Here is a 20886-nt window from a genome sequence, read left to right on the forward strand (position 1 = left end):
ACACACACACACACACACACACACACTCAAGCCTGTTGATGTGTGATGGCCTCTGCTGCTTCCTTATTAACTCCTCACATGCTGACTGAAGCATACACCTCATTACTGGCTGCATTGACAGTCTGGGATCCCGCTGAGAGACACACAGACACGTTGGACTAAGACAGACAGGCCAGAGATGGATAGAAAGACAAAGAGGTACAGTGAAGTGGCAAACAACAAGAAGGCTGCACAGACAAGCTGTCCGGGCAGGTGGGTAAAAATGGGTTAAGACAGCTAGATTGGCAGACAAGAAAATCAAAGTCGAAAAAGGCTGCAATTGAATGCACACAGAAAAGAGAAGACGCAAGAAAAACATAATAATGAGTGAGACCGGTGTGCAGCTAGGCATTGTGACCTCAGCCACCGTAGACATGAACTGCCCCAGAGCTACAGAGACACGGTGACGGATGAGAAGGCAGGTGTGGAGTGTAGAAGTAACCTACAGTAACAGACTGTTAATGTAGCCCGTACTTTAAGTATCACTCATAGAAGCAAACTCACTTATGTGAACTCTGCTATAGGCTTATATGCATTCATTTCCCTCTAGCGATGTTTAAGCACACTTGAACTCCATTCTTTTCACCACTTCAACCTTTTTACCAGAAGTGACTAAAGATTTCCCAACCCACTACTAATGTTAATGATTCATATTAGGCTTGTAAGTGGCTGCCTTTCAGACAGATACACCATACCATTAGCATTAGAGCCCGGTTTGTTATGCTGTCTGATGGTGGCTAAGTGGAGGCAGGTCGCCAGGTATGAATTCAGTGTGACAGGAAAAAAAAACTTGTTCTTCATTAGACAAACAAGACTCCAATTAACAGGCTTGATGTGGAAGTGCTTGAGCCTGCTTAACACACACATATAGTACTAAGATACACAGAAATACATGGTCTTACCTTGCATTAAAGTATCGTACCAAAAATTGCATTTACAGTGTTAATCCCAGTATTGTCAGTTGAATCGTTACTAAAATAAGGTTAAATCTAATTTCTGCATATTAAAGCAGGATGTGTCATCGGGGTATGTCAGTGTGTCATTTTTTGTCGCTGTCTTCGCACGCGAGCGCACACACACACTTACACATGCACATTTACAAACACTTTGAGGCGCTTTCACAGCTCCCTGTTTCCATCTCTTAAATGTCAGTGTTAGCCTTTAAACCAGTTGCCAGTGAGCGAGCAGGGTAGAAGGGGGCTGAGAGTTCAAAGTGGTCAGGCAGCATGGATGTAATTTCCTCCTTTTAGCCTCCTGACTGAATTACTGTGCAAAGAGGCCACCTCGACTGGGAGCCACCGTGGAGAGCGAACATGGGAGTGCCGAGGAGTGGGTTGAAGAGGGGGGGGGATAAGCCAGGGAAGAGATGGGGAGATATGTGGAAAAGGAAGGAGAAAAAGAGCCAGGGAAGGAGCCTTGGACTCTCAGATCATATCAGCAGTATCCGTCTTAACATCTCTACCTCGTATAAGAGAGTGCACATGAGATCTGAAAAGGAGTAAAGGCCATGGAGGTATCATTAGCTGTGCTTGACACTCTGCTACTAAGTGAAGCTGTGAAGTCGTGCGGAAGTAAGTGAATGCGGTTTTTTCGCAGAGGTCATTAATTGGCATAATATTCTATTGATTGGCTGTTATGAGTGAAAAATGCAGTTATGGACAGACAAATAGAGAGACGGCGAGAAGAAGCTGAAAATCAGATGTGTTTTTTGAACATCACTTTTGATGTAAGTTATTGAACAGTTTCGGGAGCATTTTAAGGCTGTCGGCTCCAGTGGTCTGCAGTATGTACAAAACCACAGCGAAAGCACACACACACACACACACACACACAATCAAAACACTCACAAACACACCCACTTTTCGGTCTTACCTATTCCCCTCCTCTTTTTGCCCCAAAAGAGGATTGAAGACATACATAATTGATACACTCCTAGCTGTATCGACTGGTTGGATTTTTCATCCTCCTCACTGGTCGATTCCCTCACTCCATTATTTCTATGCTTGCACTCCCTCCACTGCCTCACATCCCCCCTGTGACTCCTCCCTCTAGTCCTCTAGTCTGCAATACCTTAACACACACACAAACACACACAAACAGAGATTATGAGACAGTCCCATCTCCCTCTTCTACTTTCCTTGTTGCCCACTGGCCTGCTTTGTCTTTAATCCATAGAGTCAGTCCATGCTGTAATTCAATACCATGTTTGTGCAAGTATGCTGTGTGGCTGTGTGTGTTCTGTATGGTGTGTGTCCAAATGCATGTCCATGAGAGAGGGGAATTGTATCTGTGTTTTTGTACAGGGGCACTGCACGGGTGTGAAAGGTCTACCCACCACCCAGAGCTGAGAGAGGACCAATGAATTCTTTAAAATGCTTTTGGAGGTCCTGAAATATATATTTAAAAATGTTCCGAACAAATGCAGCTTTCATAAAATTTTCATGTTCACTAACTGCTGCGCTGAAATAAACAGAGGATCGCTGGTGAAAGCTGAAAACGAACTTGTCCAAAACGTTTTTGATAAACAAGATATATCCAGGAATATATATTGTAATACGTCCTATAATTCAGCTGTTACCCTGCTCATTACATCTTTTACATTAATCATATATATTTAATGTTACTGGCATTATAGCAAAAGCCCAGTGGCACATGTGTTCTTCACCTTGAATGCCACCTACAGCAACTAAAATCCATAGAGAATCCTTGGGAAAAGACTCCAAAGGCTTGACCACATGAATTTCCCCACAACAATGGCGGCTCACCACGAGAAAAGGTCATGAGGAAAACATTAAACTATATCATTATCACTTTAAATACATAGGTATCATTCACAGGTCAGCAGGAACACATAATGGCCACTCAGCGTCAGAGTTGAAACTGCGGTCAGAAGGCACACGCCTGACCTGTTCCTCCCCTTCTTTCCTGCCTGGCAGTTTGTCTCCTACCAGTCTGTTACTTCTGATGAGCTGCCAGGGACCAAGCCTGTCCAGGACGAAGGGGATACGGGGGTTGAGGTGGGGGTGTCAGAGAGCCACCGATGGTCTTTGGCATGGGGATTTGGAAACAACAGTTCTGTCTGATCAAACTGGGATATCCTCCATAGTCTAGTATCAGTTCCCCGCCCACTTCATTCAGCCTTTAAACCCAGCCTTGTGGTGCTATGGTTTCTTGATGTTTTCAATTGACCCAAATCTAGGAGCTCAGGCCAAATCCAATAAACAAAATGAATCCGTGTGCGTGTGTGTCTCTTTGTGTGTTTTTTTGGTTTTGAGTGGGTGAATAGACTGAGAGAAATAAGGAAACGATGGGAGAGAGAACAGGCTGTGACAATAAAGGTTAAAAGCTCCCATTTTTACACCGAATAATTTTTTGGAGTATGGGAGATGGCCGTTTGTAGATGAGGCAAGCTGTATCATTTCATTTTGTCTCAGCCTTTTCCCCCTCCCAGGTTTAGACTCTTAAAATCAATGAGTAATATCTACTCTGAATGTTATCTCCTCTACTTTAAAATCAGTTATTCTGAAAACCACCCAACGTAAAAGGGTCTGACCTTCAGAAAAAGCACTACCACACAGTTATACTCTATCTCCCGCTGAATTTTCCCAACTTACATTTATCCAGAACCCATCCTGCATTAGTGCTGTAGACACTCCTTTAATAAATGTAATACAGTAGAAGAAAATCAATACTGTGTATTTCTACACAAAACTTGTTTCTCTCAAATGGCTTGTCAGGGAGACCTCTGACATCTGTAACAAGAACAACAACAAAAACAAGCATTTTAAAAGCAATTCCTTTTAGCGTGGAGCAGAGCAGCACATAGCAGCAGTACCTCTCCAGGGGATAAAGGGTGTAGTTTCTTTTTTGTGTACATGATGAGCAGGATTTTTATGTGGAGCCATTGTGCGCACATGTGGATGTAATTAATTACTTTTACACATTTGCTCTTGGAATGTGGGTTTTAGGCCATCATCAAAGCTCCCAGCTGTTGTGGCGTCTTTGCACAGTCAACTCAAGGCCTCCAAGGGATCAACACCCGTGCGCCCCCTGGCAACCACACACATGCCCCCTCCCCGTTCTGCCCTTAATCAAGCTGGGTGTAATTGGTGTGAGTCTCGAGACCTGATTATCCCTGGACTAGCCACAACACCTCAACAGAACCCCTCACCTCTCTTCTCGGGACCACTCAGGCTTTGAATGGATATTGATGATTTGGTGGAACTGACTGACTGACTTCAGTCTAATGCTGCAAAACACACCAAGAAAAATAATTCATTTTAATTCTCAATCTTGAAAATTCCTGCAAAAGAAAGTTAATAACATCAGAAGGCTAAGATAGTCCTTGCTTTCAATGCAGAGTTGATTTTCTATTTCCCAAGGTTTATGTTCCTGTGAGAGAATGCCATTATTTGTGGGTGGATGTCAACAAGCTGGATGAGATGGCTCTGCCACAACACTACAGAGCGGATTTGTTTGGGTCTTAGAGAGTACAGTGAAGGGATTTTGTGAGTTGAGGAAAAGGGGACCAGAAAGAGGAGGAGAGAGCGAGAAAGAGACCAGGGAGATGTGGCTGCTGTCCTCAGGAAGGGCCTTAGTGGGATTACTAGAGCAGATTAAAGAGTGGCAGGTCAGGGGAATGTCTCAGCCGTCTATGCGCAGATCGCCTGGGCACAGGAGACACTGGCTGCAGGGTTACTGTGGGACTAAGAGTCTCAGGGGTATGTAGATTCCACTGGTTTTTCATTCATTCAGCAGCAAGTATTTGCTCTGCTTTTGTGCCTTTGTCATTAGACTCGCTCAAACACACACACAGATACACCTCTCCCATGCTTTCCCTCCCTCTCTCTCTCTCTCTCTCTCTCTCTCTCTCTCTCTCTCTCTCTCTCTCTCTCTCCTCTCTGCTGGAATGGGTATTGTGCTCATGATCGATGTGCCTCATTCCAGTGACGTGGTAGCCTGGCCAACTCTCATTAAAAATGGATAGGGTGTAGGGGAGCCGTGTGTGTGTGTGTGTGTGTGTGTGTGTGTGTATACATCTTTAAAAGGAGGTGTATGTGGCAGGAAGTCCCAGAGGTGCCAGCTGTTTACCGTGCACTGCTGAAGGTTTCGAAGGTTGGGGGGAGCGCTGGTGGATGTGGGGGTGTTCCTGAGGTCAGAGCCAGGCCTGTTGCCTTGGCAACAGCTTGCAAAATCGCTTCCTCTGCATTACTGGTGACGGTGGGATTTTTCTCTTTCTGTTGCCTTCTCTCTCGCTCATCATGGCGAGGCACATCTGGCACCACAGAGACTAGGTCTCATCAGAACACAAAGCAATGGGCCGTTTCCACTCTGCTCTGTCCTCCTTTATCCCCTTTTTTTCTCCTTTTTTTCCTCTATCCTGTCCTTGTGTCACCATCCGTCACCGAGGTGCCGTGAGCGTGGCTGGGTCTCAGGGCAGCAGGGCAGAGGAGCTGAATTGGAGCCACCATTCACAGGTGGCCAAAAATAACGGTGGAAAATGTGTGCAGTGGGAATTTCATCCTCTGGCCTTTTTTCTTTAAATGCTAGGAAGGTAGCAGCATGTTTATTATGCAATGCCCACGCCTCCAGCTCCCTGCGACAATACTGTCACCTCCCCGGTTTTTGTTGTTGTTGAAGTTGTTGTTCTTGAAATACAAGTGCAACAAAAATAAACTAAATCCATTATTAATGACAGCTACACAAAGACACTTCTCACGTTGGTGGCCCCAAATGGAAGCAAGAGGTGCCAGGTTGAATTTAAAAGACTCCATTACACAAAAATCATGTTAGATTACATTAGAAAATTAGATTTTTTTATCCCGACCACTGCTGTTCTTTAATTTGTGATTTGGCTTGAAAACAACATTTTATTTTTAAAATAAAACTCTTGCCCAGTGATACGTGAAGGTGGGGCATTTATACTAGTTCTAATCCTCAGCTATAGGTTTCAGAAACGGAGACGACATCCGTACATTAGTGAAGGCTTGGCAACAATAATGGAAGCTGACGCCTATTCAGCACGAGCCTTTGAAAGAGAGGAAGCTGTTGTTTTAACCCGCGGGCTGTCAGTCAGTCACCCAGGTTGCTCCAGTATGCGACTCCACTGTAGCCTCTCTGGTTGAATAACCCCCTGCTAAGGTCATCTTAAGCAGGAATTTTATTAGCATTCATTTAGCAGAGCGCGATACTTCTCCCTGACAATGCTCTGCCTAACTCAGGTCAGCTGTGTGTGTGAGTGTCTTCTCGGGAAACAGAGACAGAGAGCAGGGAAAGTTGGAGGCGATATCAGATCACATGCGGCGCTTCTTTGTCTCCCTTGAAAACACAGGAACAACAATCTGCACATCCGTCGCGGCGCCGTGTGTGTGTGCATACAAACACACGCACGCATACACACATGCACACATGCACACACAGTGGGAGAAGGGGCTTCATTGTGCAGCCCTGCTGTGTTGAGTGACTGTAGCGTGTGCTGGGCAACAGCTGCTGTGATCCCCCGCGACCCTCCCTCACCCTGTCCCTCTCACCTCCACTACTGGCCCATGCTGGTTTAAACATCAATAGATTCACACACACACAGACACGTACAGTATATACAGCACAGGAATAAACACACTCTCTTATTCTGTGCTTTTTCAGTTCTCAGGTTTTTGTTTTCCTGTTTTTTTTTTTTTTACCTCGCTCTCCTCCTTCCATATTACCCCCCCCCTTCCTTTTTTTTGTGTTTCAGTCTGTATCAGCTGACAGCGGGCTGTGTCTGTCTGTCTTTAGACACCACTCCATAAGGGACACCCCCCAGCTCCCCCCACTACTCCTTGACTTTCCCCCCGCTGACAGCTGTCTCCACACTGTAACCCTTTCATGGAGCTGGCCCTCTGTGAGAGCTACACTATAAAGTTTCACCAGCCTCGCACATGTTTTGGGAAGGATCTGAAGGCTTTTTTGGGTGAAGAGGGATTCAGAGACTTTGAGCTACATCCACAGACTGAGTTGACTGTTTCCCCTGCCAAGTCTCGTTCCTGGTGGGCTTGTTTGTCATCAGTTGCAGCTTCTGCTGCTGATGTGACCCCGTCTGCAGCTCATTACAGCATACCACCTGTTTGTCCTGAAGCTAGGCGACACACACGCACACACACACACAAATAGAATTTGTTGAGGTGACAGGGGGTTAATCTAACAGGAGTGTCCATGGCGGAGCTGCCACACAGTGCAGGGACTGTCAACGTCCCGCTGTGTCAATGGCTTTCTTTGTCCCCTGGGCCCGTCTTTCTGGGCCGCAGGGTTTAGGACCAGGCAGACAGGTGGAGTGTTATTGAGCTTTTGAAAAGACAAAACAAAGAAAAAGATATAGACTGGAACACCAGCTTAGAGCAGATTTTCACAGCAGCTGACAGTTTTGCCAACTATAACTTTTCATAGCCCAGGCACATGTTAAAAATGTTGCTGTCAGCTGTTTCTTTTTTTTTTTTTTTTTAATTTGGTGCATTGTAATAAAAGACAAGCCTTTGATGGACACCCAGCTGTTATCTCTTCCTACATGACAGTTAATTCCGGTCCATAGTGCTAACAGCAATTAATATCACCCAGTTGTGAGCGATTTGCACAAGGTTCTAAAAACACTTAAATGGTGTTATTTGCACCCTTCATTCACTCCCCCACATTTTGTAGAGGAGCCACTCATTAGGCATTGATTTGAGCCTGAGGTTTGGAACTGAACACTGTCAGAGTCTGCTGTCATTATCCAACGAGGCAATTTCCAGGAAATTGAAAGACAGACAGGACCGAAAATTAATCTGTGTCAGACTCTGAAATTCACTTTTTCAGCCCTCACTCTTCATGTGCCTCTGTTCATCTGCTGCGCAGTGTTCGTGTGTACATTTACTCCAACTGACACAGTCAAATGCAGGTGTGAGCAGGACAGCCCCATGAGACACTTAAAGACACACACACACACACACACACTGACCTCCGGATCGCACAGACCTCTGTGCTGCGCAAACAGACTGGGGGCCATGTGGCTGAGCAGAACCTTGTCTGGCAGACAGACAGACACAGACAGAGACACAGTTAGATTCACACACACACACACACACGCTCGTGTATAACTGACAGAAGGACGAGTGCATGCACATAGCAGCTGAAACCAGGCCCAGCCTGTGGCTCACAGAACACCTCAGCTGACGCTCACTGCCGAGCTGTGGAGACGCGTTCGACTCGTGTGGTCCTATAGTGTGTTTTGTTCGCAAATGTAAATTCGCAACCCTGTATTTGTTTTCAATGCCAAAACGCACAAGGATGTTTGTTCTTTATTCAAATGATTGTAGTCCAACGGCCTTGTGTGGATTAGTGTGGATTCGTGGGTGTGGAGTGTGTTTGCTTTGAGCAGACTTATTCAAATTCTTTGCTGTTGAACACTTTTCAACATATGAATGAATGGAGCCACCTTATGCTCCATTCATTCTTATTGTAAATTATCTGTCAGTTTTGAAATTATGCACCGGTCATCTTTTTGTCTAATAAAGTTGATCTTCACTTACACAATCTTGTGCTTTTCTGTACATAAGAAATAAATAAAAAATACCTCTAGTGTTATAATATATAATAATCATTCTAAAAATATAATTCTGTTTCAGTTCTTAATGAAGTTTGCGCTGTCGTTTTTAGTAATTACTTTCGAATGACACATTTTATATTTTTGTAATCAAGTTGGACTTTGCACATGCGCTTGAGAAAAGCATCTGTCAGTACTCCTCCATGTTTAGGTGTGTTTTTACAGGCTCTACCTAGGTGGACAGATGCCCTGGTGCAGACAAGAGCCCATTGATGGCAGAGAAACAGCTCTCTCTGGCCAACTGATCCCACCTGCTGCACTACTGTTTCTTTGGCTAAAGATGAAGGCAACAGTTGCCTGTTCAGTTGACATCTCACACACTGACACACAGGGACACAGTGCACCCAGACATTTGAGGCACATCACCCCCTACACCCGGTCAACATAAAACATTAACATTGTTGTAATACCGAAGGGGGAGGGATCATGTTTAACATATTACAGCATAAAATGATAACATTTAAACACTGCCAGTGATTTAAGAGGTTTGCTTTGTTTTTGTTTAATATGTGTGGAAGTTTTTGACCAATCATCATCTGACGGTGTGTGAATGAATGACCATTGCTTTAGCCCATGCACACAAACACACACACACACATACCCAGCGGCGTCTTTTTGTGTGTCTTGTGATGTTTGTAATGCTGCACATGACCCTGACCCTTTCATGTGCTTTCAGGTTACCCAAGTTCCCATCGAGTCATGTGAGCAGTACGGGACCTGTGGAGAGTGTTTGAGCTCTGGGGACCCTCACTGCGGCTGGTGTGTCCTGCATAACATGTGAGTATCCCTCAATCATCATCCAGTCAGTTTACGGATACCTTCCATACAGATGTGTTTTTTTAATTTTTAACTTCTCTCTGAACGGCGCTCATTTTTCCTGCTCAAGAGCAATAATGTTTATCTCAGATCTAATTGAGTTTCATGATAGGAGTCAGTCATGTCTGGAACCGATGTTTCGTGCAGAGCTGGTTCAGGGCTACTTGCCAGGCCATATGACTGCTGCCCTGTTTTGGCATGACTTGATATAAACAGGAAATGAGACCATTCAGTCTGTTGCTGGAATTTAACAGACAAGAATAGCCCAAAGAGGCTTTTTTAACCAGTCCTCTTGCACAGAGTGCACGTTCAGAGAAAGTTGGGGGATATTTACCACTTGGCAGCTGTAAGAATAAGCATAGAAGCCGTGAGTGACACCTGCTGGAGGTGAAATGTTACTGCAACAGAACAAATGACTAGAAGGCCAGACAGAAGGAGAAAAAAAACACAAGTAGAAAAAAATGAAAGAGCCTGAAAAAACACGCATGTTTATTGTATTTAGGGTATGAGTCATTCATTGTGGTATTGACTGTGGTTAGATGAAATGATGGAGAGGATCTATTGGGGAAAGATGAATGCAGCACACCACTAGTAAAGCCGAAAGACATTCTGCTCTGTCTCTATCCCTCCGTCTTTGTTTCTTAAGCACACACGTACTCTCATCAGTCTGAGCTTCTTCTTAGCTGCCATATCTTGAATTCCCCACTCGCGGTCCCTCCTGAATGCAGCCCCTTTTTCTAAAGGTATAGCTGAGTATTTGTGTGTGTCAAAGCCCCGCCGCAATCATCATTATCGTGATGGCGGCCCCTGCAAAGTGCACTTAAAGTAATTTACATCACTCCAAAGCTGGGACAGGACAAATAATTGCCTAGCGACAAGGTAATTCAGCATGTGCCTGGCGAAAGCTCTGTATTCTCTGCAGTTTGCGTGCCTTCACACAGGGATCATTTACCACAACATTAGCCTCCGTGCTTGGCTGTTAATCATATGCTTTTGTGTTGGTGTGGTAGGGAATGGAATAATTCAGGTTAGCAGGGATTCATATCCACAGCATGTAAGAGGTGGCGATGCTAAAAAGGAGTGTGGGTTCTCGAGTTGTTATGGTGAAAGCAGCTGTGAGGAGGAAACAGCTGTGTGGTGTGTAAATACTTTCTCGCCAACGTGTGTGAGGGCTTATGCCTGAATGTGCGCACGCATGTGTGCGCGCACGTGGGGTTCGATTTATGTGTACATGCACAAACACTTGTGTGGACCGCTGTACTGTACCGAGAAAAGGTCAGCACCCCGATTCACGTCAGATCAGCCATCTGTTCGCTCAACACAGCGGACCCTCGTGCCACCTGTCTCTGGTCCTAACACCCCTTTCTCTGTCCTCACCCTGCAATGAGTGTGGCACGGACCCCTGTCAGCTCAGGCTTAGTTACTGCAGAGACGAAAAGAAGAACAGTTAGTCCTCCTTGCTGCGGACCTCTGCGGACTATTATATGCATTTTTTAAATTTGCGTATGATAAACAGAGAGAAAATGCAAGAAATGAAACAAATAACTAAAATACTGTAAAAAAATATGTTTCCACATTTGGCTGTGGTGGAAAAGTTAGCTTATCAAAAAGAGAAAAGTTGCATTAAACACTGACAGAAACAGACTTTTTTTGACATTGCTGTGCCTGATTGAGCTTCTTCTACTGTCGACAAAGCATTGATGTCACGCTGCCACTCACAATTACATTCCTCTTCACCAGAAAAATACAGAATAAAGAGAGTGTACACAGCTGCAGTGTCCCTGGTCAAACCCAGAAAAGCGTCTCTTGTTGCATGACATGTCCTTCTCTATCACAATGGTGGCTGATAAAAACACCTCAAGGTGCAAATATACCAGAAAAATACAAATGTATTCAATAAACAAACTGCAAATGCTTTTCTTGCAAGATATTTGATGGAGACAGGTTTTTACCCAGAAGTTCAAAAAATTTGCACGTGATTTTGAAACACAACTAATGACAAGCGAGTGAAGTAAAAGGAGGTAACAACTGTAAACCTGAAGAGGGGCTTAGTTAGCACGAAGGCTGCACGAATGCATGACATAACCAAGAGTAGAAGAAAGTATCTGTCAAATACTGCTGCAGAAAAGCAGCTGCACCCTTCTGGTGAAGAGCTCCCCTCATCCCACACATCCCAAAATTAAATTTCTTGCCAACAGTGGTGCCATCCACAGCTGTAATCACTGCCGCTTCCTTCTTGCCCCCTTTTCCCTCAATTTCTCCAATTCCTCATCACCCATCCCTAAGCCATTGTTGATTTTATAAAATTATCTTCCCCCATATCCTATGTTTGCATGTCCCTCCCTCACTCCCCTCCCAGCAAAGCTAGCATCTAAGCTATGCCGCTCATCCCCTCTCTGCTCACCGCAGCTCACTACTGCGCTGTCTCCCATTTAGACAGTTTTCCTTTTGGAATAAGCTTCCACACTCGAGAGATGGTTTGCTTGCCACACATAAACACCCCTGGCTTTGATCACTCCCCCTCCCTCCATTTACAGCTGCCATCCGTAATATGCATCCTCTTTTCTTCTCCCCCAAACACTGTGTACCCTCCCCTTTTTCTTTATGTTTGTGCGTGTGTGCTTATTGAAGTGCAGCAGTCTAAGGTGGCTAATTAGGAACATAGGAGGACATTAGCTTGGTTTGCGATGATGAGGAGAAGGAGAGAATGTGAGGGAGCCAGAGGGAGGCGGTGAGCTGGCCAGGAGTGGCGTCTTTCCCTGTCTTTCCACACTCTTTCTTCTTCCTCTGATTCAGTGTGGTGTGAGACTCTAAAGTCCTTTAATTAGCAGCAGCTGCTAGGCATCCACTGAATGCATGAAGAATGAGAGTTAAAAAAAGAGAGGGGAGAAGAATGAAGGGAATAGAATGAGAGAGGGAGAGGGTGTTTGATGTTACACACTCATCGGCCCACAAAACCGAGCAGCATTTTGATTGCAGCTCAAAGGGAGCTCATCATCTCGAGCGCTCTTCAGTCGTAGTCCTGTGAATGGGTAGTTCAGCCTTCGTCTGACCACAATCCAAAAACATGAAGCTATGGTAATGCTTTCTCCCCATCTCTCTCTCTCTCTCTCTCTCTCTCTCCCTCCCTTACCCTGCTTCTCATGGTTGTTAGATTAGTTCTCTAATCATGCCCAAAAGAGGCTTTTCCATCTCAAAATGTCCCACATCACTCTGTTCTCCCTCCATCCGCTCAGCGCGCTCTGAAATTCCAGGAGAAAACGAGTGGTTTTGTTGAGATTTGGCAGGATTAGCCGCAAGTCTGACTTCTGTCCAAGGGCCGAGATTGGACAAGTGATCCAGTGCCAAGGTCACCAGTTAACCAGCATAGTGAGTTTCTCTAAGTAATACTATTTATTATAAGAGTTACATTGTAAGTGACGTAGGGAATGACAATAGGTTGTACTTATGCAATATGTGCATAAGAAAATCTGTTCAGTATGTCAAAAGTGAGCAGTAGTTTGTTGTGTGGATGACAGCTTAGGGCTATTGGTGTAGTAGGCCCCAGCAGAGGGTGAGTCAGCATTTGTGGGCCGCTCAGAGCAGAATAACATATCACTACTACGCTGTGATACTGTATTGCATTGTACTGTCAGTCTGCATATGGCTGAACTGCTCAGATCTGTTTTAGCAGCAACCCACACAGCAACCTGAATGGCACAGCTGTCCACTTGCACGAATCTGTGTTACGAGCTAAAACGCTGTCAAATGATTTGCTTGGCACCTGGTTGGAGGACATTAGATGATTGGATTTTGTCTACAGGAAGGACACAGATTTGGTACAAGGCCAATTTTTTAATGTTGGAATGTGACCCGTGATTTAGGAAAGTTGGTAGGAATTTAAAACAGGAAAAAGTCATTTTGTTTAGTGGCGATGGGATGCAATGGCGCTCACGTGTGTGTTTAAATCAGCTACTTGTGTTTGGAAATTAAAACCATTTCTTTTTTTTTACTACAGCTTCTATTTTTAGACTGTTTGTTTATGTGGCATGTTCTGCGTGTTCCAATTGCCTTCAAACACTGACCATAAACACTCTCCCCTAATTTCCCAATGGCAACAACAATTAGCCTAGCGCAGAAAATGGCTGCTTCAGCCCGTTGTGGATGTCAGACAGTGTGTCTAATGGCCGACTCATCAGCTACAGCCACAGTTAGCAGTCAGAGGGAAGCTGCATCCATTTTCCCAATTGTGTCTAATGAGATATCGATTACTAACATGCAGGTCCATCAATATTTCCATAGATTCCCAGCACATAGAGCAAGTACAGGTTGGCTTCATGATGGATGAAATACTGCACCAGTATGAGTGGGCTACATATAATACAGTTAATGATCCTAAAAACCCAGAGTGGCTGTATCTCTTGCTCTCTCACTGCTTTCTCTACTTTCTGTTCCCTTTTTCTCTTTCCCTCTCTGCTCAGCCCACTCAAGTAAAGCTATAGATTGATTCAGAACACAGAGCAATGGTCTCTTTGTAAATCTCTCTTTATTTCCCCTCTCTTTCTGCCTTTCCTTGCTCTCACTCAATATCAATATCTATCACAGAGTGACACACTTTGGTTTCCATAAACCGTATATATATGTGTGTGTGTGTGTGTGTGTGTGTGTGTGTGTGCTCATGTGCCCTTGAGTGTGCTTTACTGTTTGTGTTTATATGAGTTGCCTCAGTTTGCACTACAATAGCTCGTCGATCTATGAGAAGATGAAGTGAACGTGTTGTAGCCGCACTGTGCTCTGTGTCCCGTTGGCGTTGTCCCGCAATGACATTATCAGTCGCCACGGGAGACGGACTGTTTGCTGTGAGCTGCAGTGGTCGGTCTGACCCCTGACATGAGCTTTGGGTTTCAAACTGCGCCCTCACATGTCAGCCCAAGCCCACACAGCAACTTGAGCCGCCGAGGTTTACATCTCTGCGATGGTTTGAAATTGAAAACTCTGCCTTTTTTATTTGTTCACTTCCTGTGGTCTGAATTTAAATGGATATTCTTACACTTTAGGGATGAAGAAAAAAAAAATCAAATGCCCCGAATCACTCAGTCTAAGGATAAAACACTAAAGGGACGAGGTAGTATGTGTAGGCAGCCCAGCGCTCCACAGCCCCGCACATCACTGCTCACCTAATGATTCCTCTTCTCATGTGAGGGAGCCAAAGTCTCAGTGCAGTCAGTCTTCATACATGTTTACATTAACATGCGTTTCTGTAGAAATCCCCAAGCAAGGGTTTCCATTCAACCAAATCAAATCATGGCACTCATTCTCCAACATAATGGGTTTCCACGTAAGACTACAAAGCTTTGTTAGGCATCATCAAATATTCAATATACATCTAGTTCATCCTCTCTGTACCTACATCTTCCCACCCTGCTCCTTTTCATCCCATCCTGCCACCAGAGCACCTCTCTGCCGTGCTCTCATTCTCCTATCTGTGCGGCGTCTAGTGGTCTGGCTCCTGTGAGGGAGGGAAGGTGATTTTAAAATGGCTCCCCCTCTGTTCTCTCCTCCTGTTTTTAAACACAGCACTCAATGCTAGAGCTGCAATCAGACAGGCCTTCACACTTTCACTGAAGTCCTTAGATGTGGTAAGGCAAGGGGAGGAGGGATAAAAGAACAGAAATCTTTCCCTGTTGCCTGCCTTTCCTCCTCTGCTGTCAAGGCCAGGGCATGTGTGTGTGTGTGTGTGTGTGTGTGTGTGTATAAATGTGCATAAATGTGTGAAGGCTTTAGACTGCATGTTATTATGGATATGTATGTGTCTGTGCATCACGTGGATGCACGTTTGAGTGTTTACATGATTTTTCTGTGGGTATGGTCCCTTACTGGGAGTGGGTGCTATTGTGTGTGTGTGTGTGTGTGTGTGAATGGGTGTGTGTATTCATATGTCTGGTCGTCCATCAAAGCTTGGCACAGCTGCGATGACAGTGTAATTGCCTGTCTCGGGCAGCAGAATAAGACGCAGGCATTGGTTGGAACTTAACCCCAGGTCTGGCCTCTGCTGCCCTCGCACTACCGCGCCATTAAAAAAGTGCTTTTACAGACACACAACATGACACACTGCACTGTACATTAGATATAGGTTACTGAATTAGATAACATGTTGTGTCAAGGCTTCATTTGCACCTTAGAGCGCCAACTCCAACAATGCCACCCACACAAACTGCCACTGGAGAAAACAATATGCTCTCCTTTGCTTTGTATGTGTAGTTTTTTTTTTTTTTTTGCTTTGTTTTCCCACTCACCTTATATGACTGCATGAAATGCAGCTGCCACTTACAACTGTATTCTTACCCTACAGTGGAGTTGTCAGAGAGGAGTAATGATGGAAATGCAGGCAGTTACTTCAGCACCATGGACAGGGCTCAGAGGGCACCCAGGCCGCCTGCCTCCAGCAAGCCAGCCTGGGTGCCCTCTGAGCTGGAGGAATAATAACTATGAGCTACTTATTAGAGGAAACAGGCTGGAAAATCAAACACATTTGCATTTTCAATATGTGTATATACATGGAGGCATATATGTATTTGTTCATGTATGGTGGTATGTGTTTGTAACAGAGGAATTCAATGTGCATATCACTGGCTTTAACACCTTATTTATCTGTGTGAGGCCCCCCCCTCAGGAATTTAAGTGATGGAACAACAAAGCACTGGCGAAACTACTGAGTGACAGGCCAGGGCCAGACAGGAGGATAAGCGGGGTGTACAGGGGAGGGGGGTCAGCAGGGGGAATATGAGGAAGGCAGAATTCTAGTCAACACTCAGCAGCATGCACTTCAACTAATGAGAAAGGATAGGGGTCAGCTTCTAACTACACAGAGATAATGGCTATCTCCTGAAACCATGGCAACAGCAGCCATCCTGCACCCCTCCCACCCCCGCTGCCCCACCCCCTTGCTGCGCTCTCATCTTACTTCACCCCACCGAAATGAATTTCATTTTTTTTTTTTTTTTAAATTACAGGCAGGAAAATCAATGCGAGGCTTTTTGTCAGTTAATGACCACCCATGTTTTTGCATCTGTACTCATACAGCTTGGAGACATGCATAAAACATTGTGCCGCAGCCCACACCTGAAAGCACAGAAAGTGTCATTTGCCACTGCCATTGTGGATGTAAAAGAAGCGCCAAATTGCAGACGGAATAACACCTTGCCTAAGAAAGGTGGACTAATTTCAACTTGTGAAAGGGTGAGACAAAAAAAAAAAAAAAGACAGGGACAGAGAGTGGAGAGGGAGAGAAAAATATGACAGTAATGGAGTCGAATGTGTAAAATGAAGAGGTAAGAGTAATTCATATCAGCAGTAATAATACAAATGTCACATTTAAAATGTAGAAACAGAAAGTCATGAAGGGAGAAACCAGGTAATCATTTAGAGAAAAAAAAACATTTTTGAATACTGCAGCACTAGCCCCCCCTTTCCCAGCGGGAGATTCACACTACTACACTAATTCTACACTTTCCTGCTCTCTAAAATCCCCAGGGAGTACTGTGCATACGAGTGTGTTTGTGTGTCCATCCATGTGTGTGTGTGTGTGTGTGTGTGTGTGTGTGTGTGTGTGTGTGAACCTTGGTGTGCTTGTGCCTGTTCATGTGAGTCTGCTAGCAATGGCTTGAACTTCTGACAACATAATTACACACAGAGGCTGTTGGATGAAGATGTAGCTTAGAGTCAGTATGTGTGAGTATGTGGTTAAGAAGCATGATATGGGCCCTAACATACACGTCACACACACACACACACACACACACACAATCAGCAGCCAGGGGAGAATGGACAGGGATTGTAGTGGCACATCAGCACCACGGACAGCAGCTGACCCATTGGAGTCCAATTAGAGCCGCTGTGACCAGACAGCCAGTTAGCCACACACTTAGACTGCTGGGCAGGATGAGGATAGAGAGCCTTTGGTGTAATGGGCTGGGGGGGAACACACAGTTTTAATAAGAAGGAGGGGGCGGCTGAGTTTTAATGACGCTTGTGGCGCATTGTGGGGCTGTCGCGTGGTACTTGATACACTGTCTGACCATTAAGATCTCTTATGAGTGAACGCCGTGTAATTTGCACGAGTTACATCTCCAGAGTTATGCAGTGGTTGAACAATATAATTTGGGTGTGTAGTGCTTAGTGCTTTGCTGTCGTAGTTTATGTTAGGACGGTATCAAATTACCCACTGGAGGCAGCGGTTTCACTGCTGCCGCCACCACTCATTTCTGTGGTTTATTGGGGATGCACTGCTCGCTGGAAGCCACGATCAGCTACTAGTTTGTAAAATCTTTAGCACTACATGCTGTTATTGATGGTAGGAGTGTCATGAAATGCACATTGTTACTTTTTTTTTTTTTTTTTTATTGCTTTTTTTTATGCAAACCAACAAAACAGCAAAACTGTTTCATACTATGTTTTTAATATGCCATATGGTTTGCATGATAAGATACAAAAACAAAGTCTGGTACAACAATACAGCCTTTATCAACACAGAACAAACAAATCTTCATAACTAATTCAGAGTCATGCAGTAATGACGACAACAATGCAATGAGAAAGAGAAAGGAAGCGCCAATAATAATAAGACAAAGGAGGTGGATCCAGAGGTGGATGATATGTACTTCTATGAAGTATACAGCGGTATATTGTTCTGTAGAAGTAGGGGGTGATTAATGATGCTATTTCTATTTCTGTTTCTTCATTCCCGTCACACCTTCTGTAGACAAAGTGAGCTATTAACATCAGGTTGAGGATACAGCGTTATTTCCTCCTCCCACCACCACTCCCGGATGTTTTGTAATCTTATTACAACATTGTTTAATATTGCATTTCTTGGGCAATGTTTATCGTTAGTATTTTTGACACTTTAATCCCCATCTTTCCATCCCCCTTCATTCTGTTGTTGGACAGGGTTTTAATTTCTGTCGCAACACCGGCAATTTGTCTTTTTTTCACCCCCAACTTAAATTGTCACGCAGCGTTTTGATTGCAGGATTTATTGTAACAATAGTATACTATATTTCTATCACTATTGTAGTTACTGGTTCATTGCTCTCATGCCTTTCTTCTGCTTTATTGATAATGTTTTCTTACCAGGATCACCCGTCTAACTTTGGCATTGGCTTTTCTGGAATTCATTAATTCATTGGGCTACTTATTTTTTCCTCCCTACTCTTGTAACAGTGTAATCTAATAACTTTTTCCAGAATTTCTCAGGGCTATAATAGCTCCGGGTAGCCTCTCTTTTTCTTTTTATTCCTGTTGGAAAATAAACACCAGTAACCACCTTGTTTCTCTGTCCCTCTCTCTTTAGCTGCTCTCAGAGGAACCGGTGTGAGCGTGCAGATGAGCCGTACCGTTTTGCCGCCTCTCTCAATCAGTGTGTGAAGGCTACCGTGTACCCAGACAGCATTGCGGTGTCAGAGCCCAGCGTACCTGTAAGTTTGCACACACACACACACACACACACACACACACACACACACACACACACACTCCTACATATAGTTCACACACTCTCACAAAATGACAAACAATTGCAATCTCACTACTTGCTACTCTCCCACTACTTGCACACATTACAATGAAAGATTAGCTCCCATTTACATATTCCCTACCCACGTACAGAGGCAGAAGATTTTAAATGATCCTGCATAGCAGTTCGCCTAGTCTTGATTGTGCTTGATGCATAAACATTAGATGGGAAGGTTCATAAGAGCTCTATGTGGGCGTTTCAGCGTGCATATGCTCACTCGGTACAGAGCAGTCAATATATGTGCCAAGACATGTTTGTGTGGGTGGGTGTGTAGGTGTTAGAGTTGTCAGAGTGCAGCTGAGTATAGTGGAGTATTTCCACATGGACTGAGCCAAAACAGTGAAAAAGCTCTGCTTGTCCAAGTTTTGGTGGATGCTGCCCGTGTACATGTGTTGACACACTTTATTTCTTTAGATACTGTTAAAGGGTCAGTTTATCCAAGGCACAAAAGAGAACATGTATTCTAGATACACTTTGTATTTGCATAGATTTAGATATGATAGAATTCAAATTCAAACAAGAGAAGATGTAGATCTAAATATGCAGTGTTATTCTTAGCTGAGCTATTAGTGGTGCTTTGTGTGCTCTGTATTTACATCTACTGTGCAGTACAAGGACGCACTTCAAATCCGTAAGTACTGGCACACTTCACTTCTGTTTAGAGAGAGATTTGGCGTACTTTCGTAGAATATAATTCCAGGTGAATGTGCTCACAACAAGGTCACAGATGTAATATTTCGGCAATTTGGTCCTACAATCCAAGTGCTACTAAGCTCTGCGGTAATGGGATGATGACAGACATAACTACGGCAGACTACTCCAGACCCCTTCAAATTGCACATCAATACCCCGGTTTGATACACAGGCACATGGCATTTTCCTTGTATTTTGGGTAAGATGACCTTTAATCTGAGTGGCGAAAGATCACAAAAACTCTGCTCAGTGTGCCCGTAGCTCTGACAGTGACTCAGCCTGCATCGCATGATATCTCAAACTCGCTTTCAGTAGACCTCACCCTGTTGTCCAGTTTACGAACAGCAGTTTATCAGACAACATGTTAGCAGTTATGTTCGTTTCCATATTACCATACCAGCAACGGGGTCATCCCACCAGACCATCCGCAAAAGCACCCGCAAATTCAAAATCCTACAGAGGCAGACATCTATCTCCATGACAACACAGCCTCTTCATGTGGGCACCGGGAGCAACAGAAACACAGAAAAGAAAACAATCAAATTACCTTTATTAAAACTGTGCCACCAATTAGGCTGGTTGTTGCTGCCAAGCTGCAAAAACACTCACCACCGCCGTCATCGGGGAGGACAGGAGCGCAAAAAGAGCAAAGGCTTAACACTCTGAGACAAGCTTCCTTTTGGTAGCAGCCTTGCTGTCTCTGTGCAGGCTGCGTATTTGCTCGCGTGTGCGTGAGCAAATGTTCAGTGTTTATCGGCATATGTGTGCCTTGACAGAGCGATGAGAGCTAATTAATGTGAGAGGTTACTCAGGGAATTCGGCATTGAACAAAAGACATTGATTGCCGTGATTGCTGTAATCAAGGATCTCTCTGACACACCTTAGGGTGAAGCAACACAAACACGGGGAAAGTAAAACAGCAGAAGACGAGAGGTCCTCAGCAGAAAAAAAAAAAGAAAGAAATCATCCATCCTCTCAATGAGTAGCAGAGTAAGCCAGCTAACGAGGGAGGCAGTGTAGTCAGCTACTGAGACAGTCAGCATCTCTTGAAAGGCCTACAGTTAAGCTGCTCAGCTGCCTTGCCTGTCCCAGTAGCCCCGCGGTGTTTAGTGAGAGGCAGATAAAACAAAGAGAAACTTCAAACGGTATGGCCCAAAAATAACAGCTAATG

The 20886-nt window shown here is 44.5% G+C and overlaps 1 protein-coding gene across 1 annotated transcript in view; it reads left to right on the top strand.

The window, feature by feature from the left end:
- plxna2 (plexin A2) overlaps positions 1-20886 on the top strand; it is a 141269-nt gene that overhangs the window by 62496 nt on the left and 57887 nt on the right. Inside the window, exons 4-5 of the mRNA XM_070838899.1 lie at positions 9330-9430; positions 18801-18924. Of these exons, the coding sequence (XP_070695000.1) occupies positions 9330-9430; positions 18801-18924 (225 nt within the window). The remainder of the gene's footprint in view (positions 1-9329; positions 9431-18800; positions 18925-20886) is intronic.

The sequence above is a fragment of the Pempheris klunzingeri genome, chromosome 11 (genome assembly GCF_042242105.1).
Source record: "Pempheris klunzingeri isolate RE-2024b chromosome 11, fPemKlu1.hap1, whole genome shotgun sequence".
NCBI classification, from domain to species: Eukaryota; Metazoa; Chordata; class Actinopteri; order Acropomatiformes; family Pempheridae; genus Pempheris; species Pempheris klunzingeri.